This window comes from Cajanus cajan, chromosome 6, assembly GCF_000230855.2.
Source record: "Cajanus cajan strain Asha chromosome 6, NIPB_CcT2T_4, whole genome shotgun sequence".
Taxonomy (NCBI): Eukaryota; Viridiplantae; Streptophyta; class Magnoliopsida; order Fabales; family Fabaceae; genus Cajanus; species Cajanus cajan.
The window spans coordinates 43,660,084-43,685,645 of record NC_138522.1 but is presented as its reverse complement, the minus strand read 5'-3'; the positions used below and the strand labels follow the sequence as shown (position 1 = coordinate 43,685,645).

The window sequence follows — 25,562 nt, the reverse complement described above, 5'->3', positions numbered from 1 at the left end:
CCTAATCATTTTCACGCCCGAAGCGCTAGCTCGATCATAACAAAATGGGATACTGATCCCTCATCTAGTTTCTCGGGCTCATCACTTACACTAGGAAAGTCTGGTTCCATCGTCAGGAGTAGTACAACTGAGTATAGGCTTACCACGACCTTGGCATGGAATTCGCCCACTAATTATCCTCAAGGAACCACGGAACTTTTCCAGGTACTTGGTTAAGGGTTGTAGCCTTCGACCTCCACTAGTGGAAAAAAGGTTTTTAAAATCGGTTATTTTTAACTTTTAAGATAGGTTGTAAGACAACCGATCTTAAAAGTTCTGGCCAAGAAAAAAAATTAAACTGGAACGGGCTATTCCAAAACTGGAACGGGCCGTTCTAGATTGTGAAAAAAGACTATTTGAAGAACGGAATCAGAACGGCCCGTTCTCCTTTCAGAACGGGCCGTTCCAGCTTCAAAATTTAGCCAAAATGAACCTACAACGAAAATAGAAACAAGAGAAGCGCATGAGAAAACGAAAAGAGACATAAGAAGAGGAAAACGAAAACGAAAAATGACAACGAAATTTACCTCTTTAAAAAATGAGAGCGCGAGAGAGTAAAAAAACGAATGGAGGGAAGATTAAAGAGAATGAGATTGGAGGGAAATATAAAAGGTTTCTGACGATACTTTTAAAATCGGTTATAAAATAACTGATCTTAAAAGTTTAAGATCAGTTATTTTATAACCGATCTTAAAAGTTATGGCTGATACAACTTTTAAGATCGGTTCTTTTGTAATCGATCTTAAAAGTTGTGTCAGACATACCTTTTAAAATCGGTCATAAAATAACCGATCTTAAAAGTACTTTTAAGATCGGTTAAATTTGAACTGATTTTAAAAGTGTTCATATTATTTATAAAATTGTCACCGCGTCACTTTTAAGATCGGTTACCTTATAACCGATCTTAAAACTTCGATTTTAAATCCAATTTTTGCACTAGTGCTCCTACCTTACCCAACCACTAACTAAAGATTTGGAGGAGACTCAACACACTTCAAAACCTACTCTAAAAGTCACAACTACTCATGGAGGGTTTTCCAAACAGAGGCCTACCCGAGCACCACTCTAAGATACCCTATGTGGGATCTTCAATTTTTAAAATAATTTTCTCTCCTCAAATCCTAAGTTAGACATCATGCTATAATGTCACACCACATTCTCAGCATCCACATATCACCATACATTTACTATATACATTACATTCAGTCAATGCATATAGAGATCAATAACATCAATCATGTACAACATACCAATGCTTAACATATCAACCAATAACAACATACCAATGCTTAAAATCTTAACCAATAACAACATACCAATGCTTAACAATTCATACAATAATAGCATATCAATGCTCCACAATTAATTCAAAATAGCATATCAAACATATAAAGCATACAAATGCTCGTCACCATTTCAAGTACACAAAGATAACATATCAATGCTCATTACCATCATCCTGTAGACACCCAATTTCGTCCGGGGGGCACACAAACAAGGACATGGATCTCTGTCATGAAGGGAAGGAACTTCCGAAGAGTGCAAGCGACAAGATAGGACATTAGGGGACCTAGAAGCCCAAATTAGGCATTTTCAGTGTCCCGGAACGGGCCGTTCCAAAATCGGAACGGGCCGTTCCCAAGACTGGAACGGGCCGTTCTCGAATTGGAACGGGCCGTTCCAAGGATTTTGAAAAGCCTGTATTTTGTAAACTGGAACGGGCCGTTCCAACTGGAACGGGACGTTCCAGTCTCCTAAAAATGGGCTAAACCAGCACCCCAGAACGGGCCGTTCTGAAACCAGAACGGGCCGTTCTGAAACCAGAACGGGCCGTTCTGGTTCCCCGAAACGGGCCGTTCCGATTTCAGAACGGGCCGTTCTGGGGTACAAAATTTAGGCACAACGACCATATCCAGAACGGCCGTTCCGGTTTTGGAACGGGCCGTTCTGGACCCCCTCCCCGAAGCCTATAAATAGACAGCTGGGGCTCATATTTCCGGACTCCGAAATTTCGTCCAGGCTTCCTATAGCTCGAAATTTCTCTCTTTTTCTCTCTTCCCTCTCTTTTGTATTTCTTGAGATTTTGTGAGGCATTGTAGTGTGAAGGGTTGCCACAAAGCACCTTTTTTGAAGATCCAATAGAGCTCATTCAAGAGGTATTTCAGTCAATTTTCTTCTCTTTATTTTATTTCTTATTTTTAATAAATATTGTTTATAATAAAAGCAATCATGTAGATATTTTAGGATTAATTGTGTAATTTAATTTTTAAGCATGTAAATAATTATTAATAAAAGGGGATCTAATATTTAATTTATTATTTCTTATTACGTTAACTTCATCATAGGGTACCAATTTAGGGCGCTGTAGGGGTGCTTAATACCTTTCCTACACGTAACCGACCCCCGAACCCAATTCTGGTTATCAAGGCCATTATTGGACTTTTAAAAACCTTTTCTTTTTCCAATATTTTGAGTAAAACATTGGTGGCGACTCCATAGAACCTATTTTCAAAACCATTAATTAAGGATTAGTCTAGTATCTGGGCATTCCTTAATTGATGAGACTTTTAAAAGGATGTCTAAACCATAGGTCGCGAGATCGGAAATTTTCAGGTTGCGACAGATGGCGACTCCACTGGGGAAGTTTAAAGAGGGTCAGGCCCATTTAATTGATGAAGTTAATAAAATAAAAATAATAATTTAAATATTTTCCCCTTTACTTTGTTTGCTTTATTTGTTTGGCTTTAATATTTGTTTGCCTGTTTAAATTCAGCATTTGTTTGAAATAAAAATTGTACACAATCCTTTGCACACAACAGTTCCCCCTACACCCGGGGGCATGAGGGTAATAAACATAGGGAGTGGTTGACGTACGACCGGCCCAAGTTTGGCCTTGGAGCCTGCGAGCCTTGTCGGAAATCACACTCAAGGTGATAACCGGTTACTCTAGCCCGAAATACTGCGACAAACCTTAGAGTTTGCCAGGTGACGGCGACAGAGATACTGGGTCCCTATAATGGGGGCACCTTGGGGGCCTTAAGACCAGTGAGATTAGAACCGTCCTATACAATGCACTTTTCTTGCAGGGACCACAGACCAAGGATTTAAACGTGATTGTTCGCGGGTGTACATTTGTTTGAGCATATGTGTGTTGCATTTGTTTGTGTTTATTTATTGCAAATAGATAAGAATTACAAACAAATAAATATTAATAAAAAATATGATAAAATTTTAACTCCCTTCTATATACCCAAACTTCAAAGCATCATATAAGATAGTTTATTTTAAAAAAAAGAGATAAATATATAGCAAAAATCATGCATCATTTCCTTTTAGTAAAAAAAATGAATGATAAAGTTTAGGCAGAAAACAAATATCATGCATCTTTTAGTTTAGCATATACATTCATTAGAAAATGGAAGACACATAGTATGTAAAGATTTTTTAGAAAGGAAAACATTCTAAAGTACAAGAATCGTGTGCACACACTAAAGAGGCCTACTAGGCTTTGGACTCTCGTCATCCTTTCAATAGAAGGCAAAGTCTACATCTTCTCAGACTTCTTCCGATTTAAAAAGATGTCATTCCTCAACTCAAATAGGAGACTATTTGAAATTTCGAAAAGGAGGCACGCAAAAAAAAAGAGAAGAAATTGAAGCGAAAAAAAATTTGATGATAAGCTCACCTAATCCTCTAATTCGTTATCAAATCACTCCAAATTGCATCTTTCTTTTCTGACTCATCAACCTCGTCAATAAAGATGAAAATTTCGGCAATCACCAAAATAGTGGTGAACTTGAAGATCCTATTGATGGTTACTTCTGATGGGAATAACAAGAAGAGAATCTGAGAAGAAACAAGAACTAATTGCAAATCAACGAACGAGCAAGCATATCCATAGGGACATCATTCAAGCATGAGCTTCTGTAGCCTCAACAACATCATCAAAGTGCACCAAAAGATTTGTACAAAGAATGTTCTCTAAACAAATAAATCAATGAGAATGATATTTGTTGAATTTCTCAATCATCTTTGCATCCTATTTTGCACTTCATATAGATAATATGTCTTCCTTGTAAATAATAAATAAGAATAAAAAGGGAAACCTAACCTGTGCGTGTTAATCAAATAATGAGATCACTGGTAGTCAAGTGCAAACTCGATACATCAAATTGAAAGCACTTAAAAACCAGTAATTGTGCAAGAAGACTGGGGGGCATAACACGCCCAAATTGACGATTCAAACACCAAGAGTTCCCCATGCGGAAATGACAACTGTTGGGATAGGAGGAACAATCAAGAATGAATGAATCCTTGCTTCTAGGGAATTACAACAAAACTCAATTGAAGAATAAAGGCATTGCATGACAAAAACCCGCTAGGATGAAAACCTGTAAAGGGTGTCCTAGGCAAAAATTAGGGTAAAGAAAAAAAATCAAAATCCCGATAGGATACGTCCTATGCAAAAGTTAGGGATACATAAAAATAAAAAAAATAATAATAAAAAAGTAATGCCTACTTGTGTTAAAAAATGAAAGGCGGCTTGAGTATTCCCTTTAGAAAGAAAGAATTCATAAAGGTTTCACTCCGAAGTCGAAATACCCACATTCAAGCAAGTGGGAATGCATTCATAATGCAGTTCAACCAATCGTCAACCATGCCTCTCTAGGGGGCAACCTCGGTTAATCTCTCTGTGTATGAATCACGAACTCGGGGCATGCCCGGGCCTCCGAGCTTTGCTAAAGGGGCACGTGTAAATTGGAAGTACTGTTTTAAATGCCATAACATTCTTTCATTTCTCTTCTCCCTTTAAAATATTCACTCTAGGCCTCATCCATCAACCCTTAATAAACAAAATATATTTGCGACAAAGATGTTACTCGAAAATAGGATGGAAAGGATAACAAAAGAAGAATCAGAAAACCGAACATGACTAGGGTTCAATAAAAATAAAGTCGTCCCACACAAATGTTGCGAAAAAGAAGGCCCGGCAGGAAACCCACTAAGGGGGCTGCGCAAAAGTTAGGGCAAGATCTGCTAGGCAATCCACAAGTAAAAATGGGTAACCTAGGCAAAAGAAAAAGATCAAAAGAAAAATGTCCGCTAGGAAACACATCTCAAGTGACCTAGGCAAAAGTTAGGACGTTAAAACAGCAACCTGAGTTGAAAACTCAAAGGCGGCTCAGAAGAATCATCCAATTAAAGTACGACCCCGAGTCATCACTTCACTTTCCAAAAAGGCTAAACACAATGATAGCTTCTTTGTAGCAAATACGTTTTGTTTAATAACCCTAAACACCAAAGCCTACCTTGGCCAGCCATTCTTCTAAAAACCCCTTTTGAAAAAAAATCCCTTCTAACAACCTTTTGAAAAAAAAAAACAAACATCCCTTTTATTCTTTTCTCTTGACCCTTATGGCATTAAAATAGCACTGAAAAGATACACGGAAAATGCACAGTGAATACTCACAGAGGGAAGGCCGAGATGTTCTCAAACAGAGGTTAGAGACGCTTGACCACACATCGACCGGATAGTCAAGGAGCCACTGAAGCTCGTGTTCAAAAGAACATATCCCAACAATGATCATAAACGACATGAATGAAAAGGAATCGTCATCATTAACCTTAACACGTACAGGTTAATTTCCCGATATAAAAAAATGAATTGCATCTTTAGGAACAAACACAAGCATAAACTGTATCGCATGCATATGAGTTAGGGGCATATGGAAGGGCGTTACACAAAAAAAATAAAAGAATCATTCTTGTCTTGCATTTTCTTTGCATCCATGCATCCATGCATTATACTTGCTATGGGTCAAGAAGACTCATCAGGACAAAGCACTCGTAAAAGCTCAATAGCCAAGCATGAGTCAAAGTGGTGTCAAATGGCAACCCCAAGTGATTCTATGTGCCTACTAAGCAAAGACATATCAACAGTGGAATAGAATAGAATCGATCAAACAAGCAAGTCTGTAAGCATGAAGAGGCCATCGCGCCATACTCCTCAACTAAATGAAGGATGATCCAAGAGAATGCCAAGACTAGGAATGGTTTCCTTACCAAAGCCAGGAGTGGCTTCCAAAATAATACTCATCAATAAAGATTCAGCAGATAACATCATCATGGGGATAGATCTCTCCACCAATGATGACAATAAAAAAGCAAAAACAACATCAAAAAAAGGCAAGTTTCACAAATGTTGAAAAAGCCGAAGCAATTTATGAAAATAGCAGAAAAAGGCAAGCTTCAAATGTGAAAAAGCCGAAGCTAAACAAAGAAATGAAAAGAAAAAACCTACAACAAGAAGATGCCTGGAGAGGCATTACAATACTCACCTTGACAAGAATAAAACCAAACTCCTACCAACCATCCCACAATGAAGACGCCTGGGGAGGCATCATAATACTCACATGGCAGGGGAAACACTAGAATCCTTGTCATCCATCTATCTTTGCCCACCAACATAGGGGCACATCAAACATTTCCTACCCATCCACCTAGGGGCAGACTTTCATCTCACAACACCAACAAGAAGACATCAAGTACAAAGTGGGTTACCTGACCTTAGTGAAAGGGTTGCTAGATCCCCAAAACTAGTACAAAGTGGGTTACCTGACCTTAGCGAAAGGGTTGCTAGATCCCCAAAACTAGTACAAATTGGGTTACCTAACCTTAGTGAAAGGGTTGCTAGATCCCCAAAACTAGTACAAATTGGGTTACCTGACCTTAGTGAAAGGGTTGCTAGATCCCCAAAACTAGTACAAATTGGGTTACCTGACCTTAGCGAAAGGGTTGCTAGATCCCCAAAACTAGTACAAATTGGGTTACCTGACCTTAGGGAAAGGGTTGCTAGATCCCCAAAACTAGTACAAAAGTGGGTTACCTGACCTTAGAGGAGGCCGGCTGAAGCCTTAGAATATCAGTCCAGCTTGGAGAGGTTGAGCTACGAAACTACTTCAACAACAAAGTGGGTTACCTGACCTTAGAGGAGGCCGGCTGAAGCCTTAGAATATCAGTCCAGCCTGGAGAGGCTGAGCTCATAATATACTCCTTCTTCAAGAAGCAACAAATAAAAGAACATATTATCACAAGGGAAACAATGCAGAAGCATCAGAGAGACGAAGAGAAGACCCGGACGAAATGTCTACGTCTTTCCTTGCCTTTGGAAAAGCAACACATTACTATTCCAAAGGACAAGTAAAGAGGGGCAGCTGTAGACACCCAATTTCGTCCGGGGGGCACACAAACAAGGACATGGATCTCTGTCATGAAGGGAAGGAACTTCCGAAGAGTGCAAGCGACAAGATAGGACATTAGGGGACCTAGAAGCCCAAATTAGACATTTTCAGTGTCCCGGAACGGGCCGTTCCAAAATCGGAACGGGCCGTTCCCAGGACTGGAACGGGCCGTTCTCGAATTGGAACGGGCCGTTCCAAGGATTTTGAAAAGCCTGTATTTTGTAAACTGGAACGGGCCGTTCCAACTGGAACGGGACGTTCAAGTCTCCTAAAAATGGGCTAAACCAGCACCCCAGAACGGGTCGTTCTGAAACCAGAACGGGCCGTTCTGGTTCCCCGAAATGGGCCGTTCCGATTTCAGAACGGGCCGTTCTGGGGTACAAAATTTAGGCACAACGGCCATATCCAGAACGGCCGTTCCGGTTTTGGAACGGGCCGTTCTGGACCCCCTCCCCGAAGCCTATAAATAGACAGCTGGGGCTCATTTTTCCGGACTCCGAAATTTCGTCCAGGCTTCCTATAGCTCGAAATTTCTCTCTTTTTCTCTCTTCCCTCTCTTTTGTATTTCTTGAGATTTTGTGAGGCATTGTAGTGTGAATGGTTGCCACAAAGCACCTTTTTTGAAGATCCAATAGAGCTCGTTCAAGAGGTATTTCAGTCAATTTTCTTCTCTTTATTTTATTTCTTATTTTTAATAAATATTGTTTATAATAAAAGCAATCATGTAGATATTTTAGGATTAATTGTGTAATTTAATTTTTAAGCATGTAAATAATTATTAATAAAAGGGGATCTAATATTTAATTTATTATTTCTTATTACGTTAACTTCATCATAGGGTACCGATTTAGGGCGCTGTAGGGGTGCTTAATACCTTCCCTACACGTAACCGACCCCCGAACCCAATTCTGGTTATCAAGGCCATTATTGGACTTTTAAAAACCTTTTCTTTTTCCAATGTTTTGAGTAAAACATTGGTGGCGACTCCATAGAACCTATTTTCAAAACCATTAATTAAGGATTAGTCTAGTATCTGGGCATTCCTTAATTGATGAGACTTTTAAAAGGATGTCTAAACCATAGGTCGCGAGATCGAAAATTTTCAGGTTGCGACACATCCTATGACACATATCATGCAATAAACATGAGCATTCTATTGATGTTCACCAATTTCACCTATCATACAACATGTATCACATGCAATTCATCAAAAGCACTTATTCCTACACTAACAACCTTCACCTAAAACAACTCATAGGGAGTTATACTACTCCAATCACTCTCATCATTATCTCATATGAAATACAAGAAGATTTTATACAACTTTCATGAAGAACTCAGGTTCTAATTCACTCCTCTACCATGTTAAAAATTGTAAAAACCGCAACCATTTTCCTAAATGCTGACAACTTGACCTTTGCTCCTTAAAAAGTTCATAACTAGATATATAGACCTCCTTTTTGGGTGATTCTAGTGCCATTGGAAAACTAACATCCAAGGCTACAACTTTCATGAAGACCTCAAGACCAAATTCGGTCATCTAGCCCTAGCGCTGCAATGCTTAATTCAACATTCCAGCTTAGATTATCTGCCAATTTTGTTTTCTCCTGGGGTTGCAGTGCCCAACTTGGAGCTATAGCTCCAAGTCTCTGCCAAATCAATTTCTCCTAGGGCTGTAGTGCCCAACCTGGAGCTGTAGTGCCAGATCTCGACCACCTTGTTTTCTCACCTAGTTCAACGCTCCCCCTAGCGCTTCAGCGCCAAATGTAGAGCTTTCTGCATTTCCATGGCTTCCCCCTTCGTTTTCACCTATAATCCATCAATTTTTACCCCTAAACATGATCTACCTTTATAATCTCTACTCATTTTGTTCATACAACCTAGAAAACACCAAAAATTCAACATGCATGCATCTAGATGCAAAGAAAATCATCAATGTTAAATCTTCCGTCAAGACAACCAAAGTCTCAGCTTTCAACATGCAACCAACCTTAAATCCACCTCCAAAACTCAAATTTTCAGAAATCCAACTAATATTAAGTTTCAATTCAAACAACTGGCCAAGATTCTAACTTCCCTTACTTTGGAGGGAGAAGAATTTCGATTTCGAGCTCATGGGGAAGAGAAGAAAAAAAAAGGAAGAGAAAGGGAAATGCGAACCAACTCCGTGCTTCAAGCTTTCTAGCTCTTCTACTGTCCAACATCTATGTGGATCCAGAAATTTGAGGTTCCCTAACTGAAAAGAGTGAGTAGAAAGGGAAAGATAGAAAGAGATGAGTGGGAAGGAAGAACAAGAAGAGCACGGGTCTTATAGACTTAAATTAATCCTTTTAAGAACCCTAACATTTTTCTCATACTAAAACATAATCAACTCATTCAAGACTTGAAATATATAAAATAAGACATGATTCACTCCAATATTTTAACATAATATATAATTATTAATATTATGCATAATTAAGTTGTAAAATAAAATAAGTGTAAAAATAAATTAAAGAATATTTTGCAAATATATTTTAAAATAAATAATAATATGCTTTTGAACTAATTTTAACCTAACATAATATTTTTGATATACATGTATAAGATACATGGTAAAGAGAAATCAAACACATATATTATAAATCTTATCATATTACAAATTATAAACATGTAAGTTTACTATTTTTCTTTTATATTGTATGAATCTTGAAAAATATGATTACAAATATTTTGCATAAAATAATTTTAAAAATATAATAACTTTTTTTTAATGAAATTTAATGTATATATATATATATATATATATATACACACACACGTATTAAATGCATCTTAATTCGTATATATGACACTTCCTATAATCCTATAATTTAAAGACAAAATTCATCACGTGTTTAAAAAGTTATTTTTAAGAAATAAATTAGAATTGTTTCTAAAAAAAACAAAATTTGAATAAACACATAAATGATCGATAAAAGAGAATATGTACATACATACTAAGAAAACATTTTTAAGCAACGGGAAAAGAAGTGAAAATATATTAACGTAACGGGCATGAAGACCGCTACTACCTGCAGAGAATATTACATTATCCCTGTTGTTTGAAACGTGTGAAAGTTAAAAAGAGATTAGAAAAATAGTTTTGTTGGTGTAACGCAAATAAGCACCCCACGGCAGAGGGAACGATTGGAGTGCACGAAAGCGATGCCAAGCATTGCAATTGCAATTGGAATTGGAATTGGAATTGGAATCGGAATCGTTTCGTTAGCCACTGCTTGATTCCATTTCCATCGCATGGACACAACCACCCTATCTCTCTCCACTGATCCACGTTAATGGATCCCCAAGCCTCCGTGGATCCCCTTCGCGTCAAGAGGAAGACGCTTGAGGCCGTGCTTCTGCACTGTCAGAGAGCTCTCCAATTCATCGACGCTACTTCTTCTCAACTCCCCCAAGAGGATTGCGACGCTGACACTGACGCTGAACCCACTGCATCAGCTGATTCTGACGCCGACCAGGTAATTCAATTCATCTTTTCGTTTTAGGGTTTCCATTGCTGCGGACTTTCCACGCTCAATAGGACAGAGCATCACTCTTGTTGCGCTGACAACGTTCGTGACCTAAACACCATCAACTTACGTCTATTTAATAGTACTGTTCCAATAATTCAAGCGCCTGATCATAGTTAAACAATCGTGTAGTGCGTGTTGCCAGGGGATCTTCGATTGCTTTGTTGTGCGGGTTCAAAGGGACAGAACATAAAATCGGTTTTAAAATTAGAAAAATAAATGTTCATTAGGTTAAATAAGTGCCATATTTTGATTTCAAGGGGGAACTGTGAACAATAGAATGATGGTAAATAGTATAATGCTATGCTACCTTAATATGGATAAAATTTAGCTGATTATCCTTCCTGACACAGTCCATGTCCTACAATGCAGTTATGTGATCTGCTCAAATCTAGAGTTGAATGTCCTGCCTTTCTTCAAAAGTTGGAGTGTGCTCAGGTGTCAGTTTTGCAGAATATAGACGGTATATCTTCTGCATTTTTATGATTTCATGTAATTGGTGGTATCTCTTTATTGTTTCAAATTTAGAACGATAATGAAAAAAAAAAGTGTTTGGTTGGGCAGAAGAATGTAATTCTTGGGATGTGGTCAGTGAAAATGATCTCTGGGAAGGTGAATGTGATGACTCAGACCAAGAAGATTATGTCCTTGTTAGACAAGAAGATATAGTGGAGGGCATTGCGTGTTTTATGGCCGCATATTTGCTATCCCTCAAGCAGACAAAGGTACGTGATATGTATGCGCTTGTTATTCAGTGGGCTCTGTACTGTATGTATATGTTATTTTTGTTTCTCTTATGCTTAGTTTAATTCACTGTGATATCATTCAAATAATGTTCTTGTGCAATATTTTGAAAATCGTGAGAATCCAAATTTTTTGCTTCAAACTTCAAATTATCTTTTGACATGCTATAAGAACCAGCTGTTGCCTACTTTCTGCTATTCACCTTACTCACAAGTCCCACGTACACTGGACCTTTTGTTTTCTTGTATCTGCTCATAGCTCCAAATATGCATCTCACTTAAGGTGCAAATTCCACGTGGATATAAGTGTTTTCTAATGTTTCTTGAAAGGTTTTGGGGAATTTATCTTCCCTCATCATTTTTATTAAAGTTATCTTCTATGTATATGTTGTCACTTGCCATCAATGTTCCATAGAAACATATACAAATCATGATTAGTCAATTATGTGATGTGGAAACAGAACACAATTATGGATTTACCTAGATATAATCACTACTAACCTTAATAATCATTTCCCCAGATCTAAAATAATTAAGGTTATGGCACTTCAAACATGTTTTTCTTAACCCAGGTCTTAATTTTAATATTTATATTAAAAGCTACTAAATAAGGATAAGGAGTGGTGTTTACCAATATATTTACTGACTCTATTTTGGTAATGCTCTATGTTTTTGTTGTGGCTTTTATGAACTGGTGTTTAACCATTTATGTCGAGTCACTTGAGAATGGTTAGATACCACTACTATTTCTTTGCAAAGTTAAACTGGAAACTTCTGGATTTAATATTTAACAATGAACTTTTAAGTTTATAATGCATATTTTCTCTACAACGATGTCCATCCACTTTGAGGCTGGTAGCTCTGTTTTGTTCAATGTCAGGAAATAAGTAGTTGCAACTTGCAACTCAATTATTATGCTATTAACTATAATGTTGAAAAATGAAAATTGGCTGGAGGGGAGGAGAGATGAATTTTATGCCAGGAGTTCATTTTTGGACTTCTATTGTTGGTATCATTATGTCATATGTTTCCCCTTTCTTTTTGCCTTTATGGGCATTGTTTTGCAGTCCTGTGTGTCTTTTACACGGGTAAAGATTCTTTTACACGAGCCTTTTTCCATAGTCTGCTTCTCTGTAGCCCTTCTCATTCATCTGTAGGATAACAATCACTTGCATTGTGTAAAAAGGAATGTCTTTCTCTTCTTCATTGGCTCTGAAGAATGTTTTATGAATTCCATCTATGATCAGTAGTAATAGACATTTTCTACCTATTGTATCTAAAATTTCTGCCCTCTCTTATTGATTTCTTTGCTCTTTGTAGGATTTGACCCCTATCCAACTCCAGGAAGGTGAGTTTGTTTGTGTTCTTCCTAGTATTATGATACCTTACCTTTGTTATTCTTCCATATATTTGAGTGACAAACAAGAAATAACTCTTTATCATCTACCTTATCATTCCAGATAATTTTTTATGATCTTATTGATATTAGTTCATTATAAGTTAGCTAAAACAATAGGAGAGAATTTCTGACTGTTTTGGTTTGTTTTATTAGCGCTTAGCAAGACATTTTCAGTGAAAAAGAAAAAGGGAAAGCTACGAAAGGCTTGGGATGGGAGCAAAGTTATTTATAATGTTGCATCATGGGGGGCTACAGCCATAGGGTAAGTGGTTATTCCAACCCGCTCCTATTTATAATTAGGGAACTTATTGTTGCATTCACCCTTCGCATAACTTGCATTTATTGTGTGGCATTTCTTGCCTTTGGATTTGCCTGCTGCCTGGTAGCATATGTTTAATTGTCTCATGTGATGGATACTGAATACCTTGCGTGTCATCTAATTGTTAGTTGCTTTTCACATCTGGTATACCAAAAGAAAGTTATTCCCAGTTAATTTCGACCTCTTTTATGCTAATAATAGTTTCGTTTTTATTTACCACTTACATATGACATTCTGGACAGGATATATCAAAACCCTGTTATTCTTAGGGCTGCAACTAAAGCATTCTGGACTTCTTGTCACGTTATATCAAAGCTTCTCTGATTTGGCAATGCAGCTTGTAGCAAAGTTGTGATGTAGTAATTTAACTTCTGTACCCTTGCTTGTGCTGCAATTTAGCTTGGCGTCCCATGCCCTGTTCGTCTTTAATTTAAAATTCATTTTCTTTGCACCACAGATCAATTGATTTCAACATAGTTTGATGTTGTAAATATCACTGCGCAAATGTTTCCGAGTGCAATTCAAAATTCGAGCTTTGAACATAATTTCCCTCCACGTCTGAGAACTCAACTTCGGTTGCCTCAGTGTTTCCTTCATTTTGATTTTGTTTCGCAATATTTTCTTTTTCCTCATCTTTTTTATTTGACACTCACTCCACGCGCCGCCTAAGATTATTTGAGCTTTACTTCGTTGAATTAATGTAACTGTGGTACGTAGTTATTATCGTTACGCATTTACAAATTTTAAGAGCAAAATAGAGGTCTGATTACTGTTTCTCCCAATTTTATATATTTTGGAAAATTGAATATTTTTTCTTCAATTTATTTTCCATTGCTTTCAATGAGTAGAATTTTCACTCCATAATCTATCAATGCAATTTATGCCTTTTCGATGTTGTTCTGATATTTAATTGTCGACACTATTCGATACCTAAAAGAAATGATGGATCCTCGGAGTGAAATATGCTATAAAAAAGTACCCCGGGAAAAAGGCTGAAGAAATTTTCTAATATTTTTCTTATTGTGAGATTATTGATACTTATCAATTAGCGACTAATATTTATTTATTTTTTTCTTGATCCAAGTTATTTTCAAATTTCGATGAAGTGATACGAGATATTAACATAAAATACAAGTTTTCAAGTAAACTTGTTTTTATACAATTTATTTTTCACCAAATATATTCTCAAACCAATAGCCACGTACCAATTCTTTTCCGAAATGTAGAGATTGAAGTAGCTTGTCTCTCAATAAAATCTTTTCATACAAATGTATTTACTTTCAACTTTTGTTAAACTAAAATTACAATATACTTTAAATTATATCATGAATATGCAATTTTAATTTCACACTATATGAACAAATTATACTTAAGAGTTTTATGCCACATCAAATGTCAGTTAAGAACAATATGGGCAGCAGGTTCTTAAATCTTAAATACTAGTCACTAGTTATGGTTACGACCGGAAAACTTGGGTTGGTATCTGTGAATGAAGATGGAACTAGAAGTTGGACCTTTTGGGCAGTGGACTGCGGTATGGTTTATTCTTGCTTCTCATCAACAATTCAACACAACCAACAACTGTTAGCCAAAATGTTCTAACTTTGTTAGTGGTTTGCACCAGACAGCTGCCCTAATCCACGTCACCAACTGTGTAGGCAGCAAAGAGAACATATTATTCAATTATATTTACTCACTGGCCACTGGGTTCCCCATTTCGTTACATGTAGTTCCATTTCAGAACACCAAAACTAAACACTTTCAAGAATTTGTCTCAATAGAAATCTCCACTTTCATTAATGATGGAGATTCAACATTGAAACCAAATTATTACAGGCAACTTCTCTTCTTCTGATCCGTATTCAAACACAACAACTGTAACATTACCAAACTTGAATTTCGTTAGTCTAACTCAAGCATATTATTCATCAACGTTACATTCCCCAAGAAAAACCTTGATGCTCCGTGGTGAACCACAGCTGCCTTCCGCAATTATTGCTCTGTCATTAGCGGCCATGTGTGCAATAATCTTGTAAATCATTTCAATCTGCATAGTTAGTGAAAATGTTATTTCATGATTCTTAATAAACTGGGTAACAAACATAATTGAGAAAGGAATAAAGAGAGGGATAATATATGTACATCTTCAGGAGCATGGCAACGGTCAGCTACTTCTTCAAGTGTCAATGGCTCAACAGGCTCTTTGCAGCTGAAAATAGAAACATATAAAATATTATTTAGTAATACTAACATACGTAAAAACTATACTGAAAGGAAAAATCAAATCCACTGAAAAAAAAAAAACACTTCGAATTCACGTTTTACAAGCCTCAGAGAGCAGAGGCTATACCCGAAATAAGCCCAACTAAGACAGAACGTTGGTACTTTAAAATAAATATTATACCTTGCCTCATTTAACACTGCCAATACTCGCTTCTGAAGTGCTAGTACTTCACCAGCAGCTTTTTTACCAGCTTCCACACCTAAGTAATATTACCATAGTTCAGACTTCAGATGAGATGGAATAATAAATGAGACTCACATAAAACAAGTTGCATATGCAATTCGGTGTGCTCGACTCAAATTTTAAAACAGAATTGGTCATTGACACCAAATACAGGACATGGTAAAAATTCTAAATGGGACATTTTCAACTTAATTGTTTATCAAAAATAAAGAAAAATCTAAAATGGGCAAAATAAATGGTATTTTACCAGGTTGATGATAAGCATTTATGTTGACAAGGGAGGCATAAATTCCTACTGCTCGTTCGTATAGCGCAATAAGAGCACCTACTGTTCTTGGTGTCACTTCTTGTACAGTGACTGTGATGGACTCTCGTTTATTAGCATAGAGAGCTGACCTTGTTCCCTATAGAAACTCCAATTTTAGCTCCAAGGAGTAAAAAAAGCACAACTAAACCACAAATAGTTTTAAAAAAACCACCATTTTCAGTAAGAAAATATGTTTGATTAGTATATCAGACCTGTAGCATACCAAACAAGTAGTCACCACATGTGACACCAGGTTCAAGTTCCCAATCATGACCAGGGGGTCTATCACGGAGCACCTCAATGAATGTCACAAAGAAATTGTGAACACCTTCCCTCAGTTGTTGAATATAGCTGTAAGGGGATAAAGATTTACCAGGCAGTAATCAATAAAGTAATAATAAACTATACTTAAAAACTAGTATGAAAACTAACGCATGTTGATCTGTGCTTCCTTTGTTTCCATAGACACTAATTCCTTGATTAACCTGTAAAATCCAAAAGTCAGATTCAGATGTCATTAACTCATGAGGGATTGAAGCATTTGTGTCTAAAAATAGTAAATGAATAGGATCCCTTGTTAACAATGTCTTGTCAAGTTAATCATGCGTCAGATGTGACACAAGTGGGCTCCACATGAAAACATGATGTATACACGGACATAAAAATCATGAATTGAAAACGACAGACTACAGAGTTCATGAGGCCACTTCCTTATGCAGGCCTAGCTGTAAACTTAATTAGACATCTACAGATTCACCAAAAAAATGGGGGGAAGAGTACAAAAATGTTACTTAGATTTGATAAATAAGAATAAGACATACCCGATTACCATCCAAGTCAAACTCCTTGCCTAGAGATTCCATGACCAGCTGCTGCAAGTATCTACTAAATAATAACAGGCTGTCCTTGTATGGAAGAATAACCATATCCTACAGATCAAGGAGGAAAAGAAAGCAATGAGAAATAGTCAAATAAAACAGAAGACAGACACTAATTGCTAATAAATTATACAATTTTCACCTTGGATCCTACACCATCTGTAGCCCAATACCAACATAAAGCCAGAAGAGCAGCAGGGTTATTCCTTAACTGCAAAAAAGCATACATTAACCAGAGTTGTAATTAGTTTCATGCCTATTTCCATACGCTTCACACCCAAACATCATGTATGCATTTGTCAGATGAAGCATTGGTAGTACATAATATGAGCATGGCAAGTCATTAAGTAAGAACACGCTCATGCATTGTTGTACAAGAAAATCCTTCACCGACATGTGCACAACTCTTAAAGAAATATTTAGATTCAACAAAAGATTTAGGAACTGATGTATACCACAGTACTTCTATTTGCCTCATCCATCAATGATGCACCAGCAAGCATTTCTCTAATATCAATGCCCTAAATAAAAAAAATATCATAAGATAACACAAAATATCAATGTATAAACAATGAATTTACATTTATGGCAACTTACCTGAAGGGCTGCCGGAAGCAGGCCAACTGCAGACATCTCTGACGTTCTACCTCCCACCCAATCAAACATAGGAAATCTAGCTAACCAGCCCTCAATTCTGGCAGTGTTATCCAACAAAGAATTTTCTTGTGTTATAGCAACACCCTGCATTATAGCATGCATTAGCAAATTGTAACAACTTCCACAAACTGAAACTGACAGCGGGCACACAAGTGATGCAGGGTAAATAGCATTTAGATCTTCATGACAGTCAAAACAAAAAAGAAACTGATCAAAGTGGCAATTTTCCAGTAAATATTGTTTCTAATTATAAATTAATACATAAAACTGTAATTATCTTACTGTTAATAAAGAAAATAATTTTTCACAACTCTAGAAAAATCATATATACACAACATAACTTCGTAAGTTTCAACTATTGCTTGACGGTGTCAGCAAATCTATGAAAATTATAAAAGGTATAGTAGATAGAAAAAATGGAATTTTGAGAATCTTAATACTGGTAAATGCAAAACAATCAAATTACATCTAGTTTCTTCACCCTTAAAAATACCTTTCACTAGCACCATAGTCCATAGTATATGAACTTCTGATTCAAATTAATATAGTGTATAATATATGGGGGAATAAAAATCAATTAAAAAAAGTGAAAACCTGAGATTAAACCTGTTTCGGGAAATCCAAGCCTGCTTCACGAAAGGCCTTCTGCACTTCTAATAAACCATTTCTAGTCTCTGGGGTACCTCCACTCTGAAGATAATCAAAATCCTCAAGTCAAAAATACCTTTCACACACTGGTAACAGAATCATAATCAAACAAAAAAGCACAATCTCATGCAGACCTTTGAAATGACAATGACAAGTGTTGAAGCTAGCTCTGGCCCAAGCTGTGCAATCTGATGATCAATTCCAGCAGGATCCGTGTTGTCAACAAATCTTATCTGCCAAAACACCAAATCATCTCAGGAGACTCTAAATAACATATATATGAAAAACTTAAATGCAGTTTCTTAAGTGCTTTAGTATTATTCTTTAATCAAAATTGAAGTTTCATCTCGGTAAATTATGTTGACCCTTAATTCCTATGAAGCCTGGATACTCCAAAAATGGAAAAGTATCGATGTCGTACCCGTATCAGATACTGATATGGCTAGGATACGTATCCAAGGAGTATCCAATTATTTTTTATTTTTTTTAAAAAAAATTATCGGATACGGCTTTGATACGGCTCCGATACAGCTCACAGTGGCTGGATACAACTTTATAACATGTGATACGGCTTGGATACCTTTTTTTTTACCCAAATGTTCATTTTATTAATATTTTAAAATTTTATTTTTAGCTTTAAAATTTTTAAACGGAAAAAACCTTTTAAAAGTTAATATAGATATTCTACAAAGACACATTTCTCTCTTTCTTTACCAATATTTTATATTTACATAAAATTTTTATCTATCCTTAATTTAAAAAAAAATAAATTATATCCCCGTATCCATGTTGTATCGTACCGTGTCGTACTAAGTATCTAGGGTTCATAGCTTAATTCAAATATTTATTAAGCAGGTGAAACCTCAATTCTGACTAGAGAACTCTTAAAAACGTGGATTTTGGGCTTAACTCAACCTACAAAGACATATCCAACAAACCTCTCTTATGCTAAGGACTGAGCATGGATTTCCAACACACCCCTCACGACAAGGACTGGATATCTAGGGCCAAGGATTGAACATGAATCACTAGAATAGGCTTGATACTATCTTAAGAAAGTTGTTTTGGGTCTAACTTAACCCTAAAAATTAACTTGTAAGTTGAGAATTGTCCTCATTTATGTTCACTATTTTAACTATATTACTAGTGGAGTGTGATCTCCAACAAGAACAATACATGGCATAGCGGCATGCTTACTTATTCTTGCAATTCGGCATTAATAAGAGGAGAAGAATAATTAAAGATAGATGATACCTTGAGTGGAGGATTATCAGGTGCCAATGCCTCAGCAACAAACTGTGGTCCAAGCGCCGAACCTCCAATTCCAATGGACAGTATTTGCGTAAAGCGACCCTCCGGAGACGAAGGAGGCTTAATCTGCCACCAAAACCTTAACCTGAACAAAATATTGAACTAACCAAAAGAAAGAGAAGAAGGAGAAGTTACTGAACTAACCTTACCACTAACGACGTCGTTAGCGAACTCGGAAACAGCGTCGAGAGTGTTCTCAATCTGAGTCCTGAGGAAGTTGTTGGGTGCGCGCGTGGGGTCCCTCAACCAGTAGTGCCCCACCATGCGACCCTCGTCGGGATTCGCGATCGCACCCTTCTCCAGCTCCTCCATAGCACCAAACGCCGCTTCGAAACGGGGCTCCATTTTGCTCACGAACTCGTCCGAGAACCCGACCCGACTCACGTCCACGTAGAGCCCCAGTTCTTTGTGCTGGTACAGCCAATCCACGTACCTCCGCCACAGCGCGTGAGGATCGGTCTCCAGTCCCTTGGCCTCCGTGCCGGAAACCTCCTGAGCCACCGCGCGAGGCGGCGCGAGGCTCAGGCTCCGATCGAAGCGGCGCGCGGGGAGGGACACGTGGTCTTTGCGGAGAGAGATGGTCAACGATGGCGATTGCTTGGGGTATCTTTTGAGAGCGGGGGAAGAGGAGCAAATGCCTGAGATTGATGCCATAGTTTTGGGATCGGGGTTCAAAGCTATGATTTTTATTTTACGTTGAGGTTGGGAGCATGATATTTGGGAGAAGGGAAGAAACAAAGAATCAAGTGTTGATGCGAATGGTGACGGAGAAGAAAGCGGTTTTTGTCTTTGTTTAAAGTTGTTTTCTAGTTCTGTGTGCTTTCTTTGTTATATTCACCAGATTCACGCTTCTTAGCATTTAATGAGAAATTAGATTGGGTAAAATTAATTACCAGTTAAATCTGTGCAGTAAGTGTGTCTCTAATCTCTATTAACCGTTTCGGTTCTAGTGTGTCTGTTCACTCTGTTGAGTGCTCGTGGTACCATTAGCAAATTTAAACTTGTTCAGGTTGTATAACTGGACATAGTATAACTAATTTCATGCGTATAACTAATCGTGGATCACTAATTATTATAAAGTTGTGACATCAAATGATTTAGATGTATGTTTTCTTAAAAAATATTCAGGTGAAAATAAAACTCATTGCTGTGCTGGGGAAAATATAACAATTTTTGATAAATTGACTTTCATTAACAGTGCTTTTGTTTTTTCCTCTTGACGGACGTGTCTCTGTCACGGGTGTGAGCAATGGGGCTTCGTCTAACATGAATCATGTTTCAAAAGATACCTTTGCTTTCAATAATTATTATTATTTTTATTTATTTCAGTTTTTCCATGTCTTTTGCTACCGGCGGGGGATTATTATCTCAATTAAAGCTGTTGATAAATCGATTTAATAAAATGCAGATTGTAAAAATCAAATAAAAAATAAAAATAACATTTTTTAATGAATTGAATCTGAAATTTAATTGTACATAGATTTGGATTTGACTTTCCCTATCACTATTGTAATTTTTCCTTTAAAATTAAAAATCTGAAATCTAAGTATAATTCTAAAAATCATTTTTTTTTTTTCTGTTTCTTTCATTTCTTTTGCTGCAGGAGCTGGATTACCTTAAGCCAAAAACCATTACAACGGGCTTATTTTAACATGCAAAGGCCTCGGCATTAAGCATTCGATGTCAATGCGTTTAAACCAAACCAAACAGCACATGTTTTTCCAGTGCATCTAACATCTTTTTTGGTGTAAAGTTTGAACCTAAGTAGAGTTATGGAGTCTTCATCCCGTGAACGAAAGTGTTACGCCTTTTGTATAGTGTCGTCCCTCTAGTTTTGGATATTAGGACAGCATTCCAGAAGGTTCTTTCCCTTAAAATGAATTTTCCAAACATGCAAGACTCCTGTTTTGTACGAGTTAGTTTGTCAATAATATAATCCCTCTAGCTTAGAAAACTTATATCGGATACAACAAATACCCTCTTGAATTTGTTGATAGAGGATACCTGGCCACATTCTACTTCATCCATCGCATTGCTGTTTTATGATTTATCATCCTTTACCGCGAGTGAAAAATTCTGAGCACCAATTGCTTCTGAAACTCATTACACAATGTAAACAAATATCATGCATTTGTGACCACTAATTCATCAAGTAACTCAAAAACATACAACAACTTCCTGTCTCTGCAGATTAACCCAATTAAAACCTCCCAAGACTCGAGTCCAGGCTGAAACCCCATCTCCACCAAGTCAAATAGTGCCATAGCAGCATCATCAACCATTCCTGCCTCACAAAGAAGAACCAACAATTCATTCGAGGTTGCATAATGTGGCAGAAACCCCCTACCCAGCATTAACCCCAATAACCCCTTCGCCTTTTCCAACTCACATTTCTGGGTCAAAGAGTTAAGAACAATCCTGTAACTAGCTTTGTTCAAATACACACCCTGGTGTGGCAGCTTCTCAAGCATATCAAGAGCCTCCTCCAATCTACCTTCCCTACACAAACCCCCAAGTATCACATTAATCGTAACAGTATCAGCCCTGCACTCATTCTCCTTCATTTCCTCAAGCAAGTCCATAGCTTCACCAGTTTCCCCATTCCTACACAAAAAATCAATCAAAGAAGTGTAAGTAACCGTATCCGGTTTCAACCCACATCCCTTCATCTCATCCCAAACCCCTTTCGCATCCTGCAATTTCCCAGCTTTACAGAAGCCATTGACCAGAGCAGAGTAATTAAAGAGATTGGGACGACACCCATTACTCTTCATAAACTGAATCACATTCCTAGCACGCTCAGGGTCCCCTCCGCGGCAAAACCCATTGATGAGAGTATTGTAAGTAAGAGGGTCAGGCACAACGCGATCCCTCGAAACCATTTCCTCAAACACCTGAAAGGCTTCTTTGAGTCTTCCAATTTTACAAAGGCCGTCCATGAGGGTGGAGTAAGTAACCAAATTAGGGTAAGACAGCACCGAATTCCTCATTTCCTTAACAACGTGAAAAGCAGATTCAAGATCCCCTTTTTTGCAATGGTACTTAACGAGGATATTAAAGACGCAAACATTGGGCTTATGCGTGAGGGTGCGCTTGGCATGCAGGAGCAAATTCCGCGCCAAATCGAGGCGATCGGAATGGAGCAAGAGGTCGAGACACGTGGCGAGGGCTTTGGGGGAGGGTTTTTCCCTAACGATGGGTTGAATGGAGAAGAAGGCTTGGAGAACGTTTTCATGGAGGGAGGCCCTGGAGAAGTGCTTCATGAGGTTGACGAAAATGCCCTCGTGGAACTTGCAGGTTTCGTAGGTCATTTGGTGGAGCACGCGGTTGACGGCGTGGAACTGGTCGCGGCGCGCGAGGCTCTGGAGGATGGTGGCGTAGGTGGCGTTGTTGTGGTTGAAACCCTTCTGTTGCGAAACGGTGTTGAATATTTGTAAGGCCTCTTGTGGATTTTTCTGGCGTTTGATCATGTCGATGGCGGAGTCGTGGGAAATGTAGCTGCGCTTCCGCGGAGGCTCGGCGGTGGGTTGGGGAGGAGGCTCGGGTTTGGGTTTCGTGAAATTGAGCGGAGATATCCATGGAAGCGAAGACGAGGAAGAAGGGTTGTGCTTGCCGCGCTGAATTCCCGAAATTCTCATCTTCACAAACACTCACAAGGAGTAGTGCAGCCACGCTAGTTTCTGTAATCTTTAGCAATTTTAATATATTGTGAAAAATATGTATATTTTCCAGATATTAACATGATCTAAATTTGTTATACATTTTTTTTTAAAAAAATTGACGAACGGCTATGGAACATTTATTAGTTTATGTAAACAAAATCTACATAATTATGTGCAAAACTAGGTTTTTAATCGTATTTCAATATTTTAGAAGTTATTGTTTGTAAAATGTAAATACCATTTTATTAATAACAAATTTTACATTTTAGTCATTGTACTTAAAAGCATCTCATTTCGATTTTTAATTTATGATACCTTTTTTCTTTTTAATCTTTATTGCCTTTTTTTTTTCAACGTCATTTGTAATGCAATGTTGTAACTATGATGCGGTCCAAATTAAATTTGCTATCACCATAGCATTTATGTTGTAGATTTCTTTTATTTGTTGAAGTAATTTTATATTGGATTGTTTTTTTAATCACAAGTATAGATAACAAATAAACTTGTATATGTAGGTAATGTCCAAATTTATTTTAACTTAGATGGGAAATTTCTAAATTGACTAGACATGAGTATGAATAATAACCAATTTATTAAATTGAGGACGGTAATGGACACATATTTATCTATTTTATCCGTATATTAAATTTCTAGAAACTTAATTTACTTTTTAAAGAATTTATTTGAGATTTATGTAATTTTTACTCTATTTTAAATCTATGTAAGATATAATTTAATTAATGTAATCTTGTAATTTTTATTTTATTTTTAAATTATTGTTTTCTATATTTCTTTCAAAAAAATATATTTAATTAATTTTTAGATGAGGTGAAGACAAATATACTTGATACTTAACAGAGACGAGAATAAGACACAAATTTCATATATGTTGAGTATCAGAAATAAAGATGGGTATAAGGTACGAACTCAGGAATAAAGATAAAGATATTGAAACTTGTACATGTCTTATCCTATTGTTGTCAATGACTACGAGAACATTAATCAAGCTTTGGGTCAAAATTTATATTGATACTCCAATTCCTCCTAACATGAAAGAAAAGTTATTAAATGTTGTTCTAAGTGAAACAATGTTATTTAGGTTGGGATTTATCCTCCAAATTTGCTTTTCATTAGTTAATTAATGTGGTTGGTAGGCTTGAGTCTCGAAGTTCCATATACCAAAAAATGTTGAGCATTTTTTTTTACTACTTCTTCATGTTAGCCTTTCAACTAACCATGTTTGCTTTAAGTGACATATTTCTTTTAATATTTTTTGTATAAAGTGCTACTTAGATGAGGAGACTATCATTCACATTCTTCGTGATCATAACAATGTCAAGATCGTGTGAGAGGTCTTAATATGGATGGTTCAATAATTTTCACAAATGACATATAATAGTGGACCTACAAGCAACTTTATCAACAACTTAGAAGTTTATTTTCTTGTGCTTGTTAATAGATTTGAAGAGTTAGAAATTTAGAGATTTTTGACAGACAAAGTTTGGTCTATATGGTATATCATGAATCAAATCAAAATTATGCTTAAGATATTTTTCCAATGATACTTAAATGGATATTAGAAATTTTCTTGTGAATAATAGTTCATTTTTTTTGTGTGGAAAGTATCATCAAACTCAATATTGATGGTTTTTCACTTGGTAGTATGTGATTCAGCTCGTCATATTGGCTCTCTCTCTCTTTTTTTTTTTATTTAAAGATTTTGTTTGGAGTCATACTACTAATATTCATATGGAATTATTTATCATATATCATGTTTATTGTTCACTTGAAATCTTTGTCATAGACAAAATATTTGTGAATCAAATTATATTACAACTTTACATCTGATTACTAAATATCATTCATCTTTATATTCTTATTATGCTATTTAACTTAGTTGAACCTAACTATCCATTGAGGTTGTTTGGATAGATTAAGTGAATCGAAGTAACCAAATATTTGAGGTAATTATTTCACACTCCAAATGTTACCAAAACTAGTAGACATCATATCTCTTATTATCTCAAATTTACATGATAGTAACAATTAAATTTGCATGATAATTCTTAAGTAAATTATCTTATCTTATACTATCATTATTCATTTATTACAATTCATTTAATTAAAGATATTTTTCTTCACGAATAACTTTCTAAAAGATATTTTTACATAGAGATAACTCCATCATTTATATAAAAGGAGACACTCACATTACTCGTAACCCAATTCTTTTTTTATTGATTCTCTATTCACGAGATCATTTTTCACTTAAATATCAAAATCTCGTTTGTAAGCGTCTATAGGAGTTAAAAAGTAGAGACAACACGCTGTTCAACATAG

The 25,562-nt window shown here is 36.6% G+C and overlaps 3 protein-coding genes across 5 annotated transcripts; 1 reads left to right on the top strand and 2 right to left on the bottom strand.

The window, feature by feature from the left end:
* Positions 1-10,326: 10,326 nt before the first annotated feature.
* Positions 10,327-13,837, top strand: LOC109798117 (uncharacterized). 2 transcript variants are annotated; one of them, XM_020358334.3, is made up of 6 exons: positions 10,327-10,780; positions 11,204-11,294; positions 11,399-11,556; positions 12,895-12,922; positions 13,127-13,235; positions 13,535-13,837. In XM_020358334.3, the coding sequence occupies exons 1-6, from the start codon at positions 10,598-10,600 to the stop codon at positions 13,614-13,616; spliced, it is 651 nt and encodes a 216-aa protein (XP_020213923.1). In that variant the 5' UTR covers positions 10,327-10,597; the 3' UTR covers positions 13,617-13,837. The 2 variants fall into 2 exon arrangements, with proteins under 2 accessions (XP_020213923.1, XP_020213922.1); XM_020358333.3 differs by having other exon boundaries at positions 10,333-10,780; positions 11,396-11,556.
* Positions 13,838-14,947: 1,110 nt separating this feature from the next.
* Positions 14,948-20,368, bottom strand: LOC109797662 (glucose-6-phosphate isomerase 1, chloroplastic). The gene is made up of 14 exons (XM_020357768.3): positions 19,705-20,368; positions 19,504-19,626; positions 18,384-18,482; positions 18,208-18,291; positions 17,542-17,685; positions 17,400-17,465; positions 17,087-17,155; positions 16,888-16,995; positions 16,499-16,551; positions 16,279-16,417; positions 16,007-16,163; positions 15,697-15,775; positions 15,435-15,501; positions 14,948-15,339 (listed from the first exon to the last, which is right to left on the bottom strand). Exons 1-14 carry the CDS (start codon positions 20,212-20,214, stop codon positions 15,214-15,216), a joined length of 1,824 nt encoding a protein of 607 aa, XP_020213357.1. The 5' UTR covers positions 20,215-20,368; the 3' UTR covers positions 14,948-15,213.
* A 1,266-nt stretch (positions 20,369-21,634) lies between these two features.
* Positions 21,635-23,288, bottom strand: LOC109796571 (Pentatricopeptide repeat (PPR) superfamily protein). Of its 2 annotated transcripts, XM_020356237.3 has the most exons (2): positions 21,950-23,288; positions 21,635-21,844 (listed from the first exon to the last, which is right to left on the bottom strand). In XM_020356237.3, coding segments are annotated over exons 1-2 (1,251 nt in total). In that variant the 5' UTR covers positions 23,199-23,288; the 3' UTR covers positions 21,635-21,842. The 2 variants fall into 2 exon arrangements, with proteins under 2 accessions (XP_020211826.2, XP_082933267.1); XM_083077141.1 differs by having other exon boundaries at positions 21,635-23,285.
* Between the last annotated feature and the right edge of the window lie 2,274 nt (positions 23,289-25,562).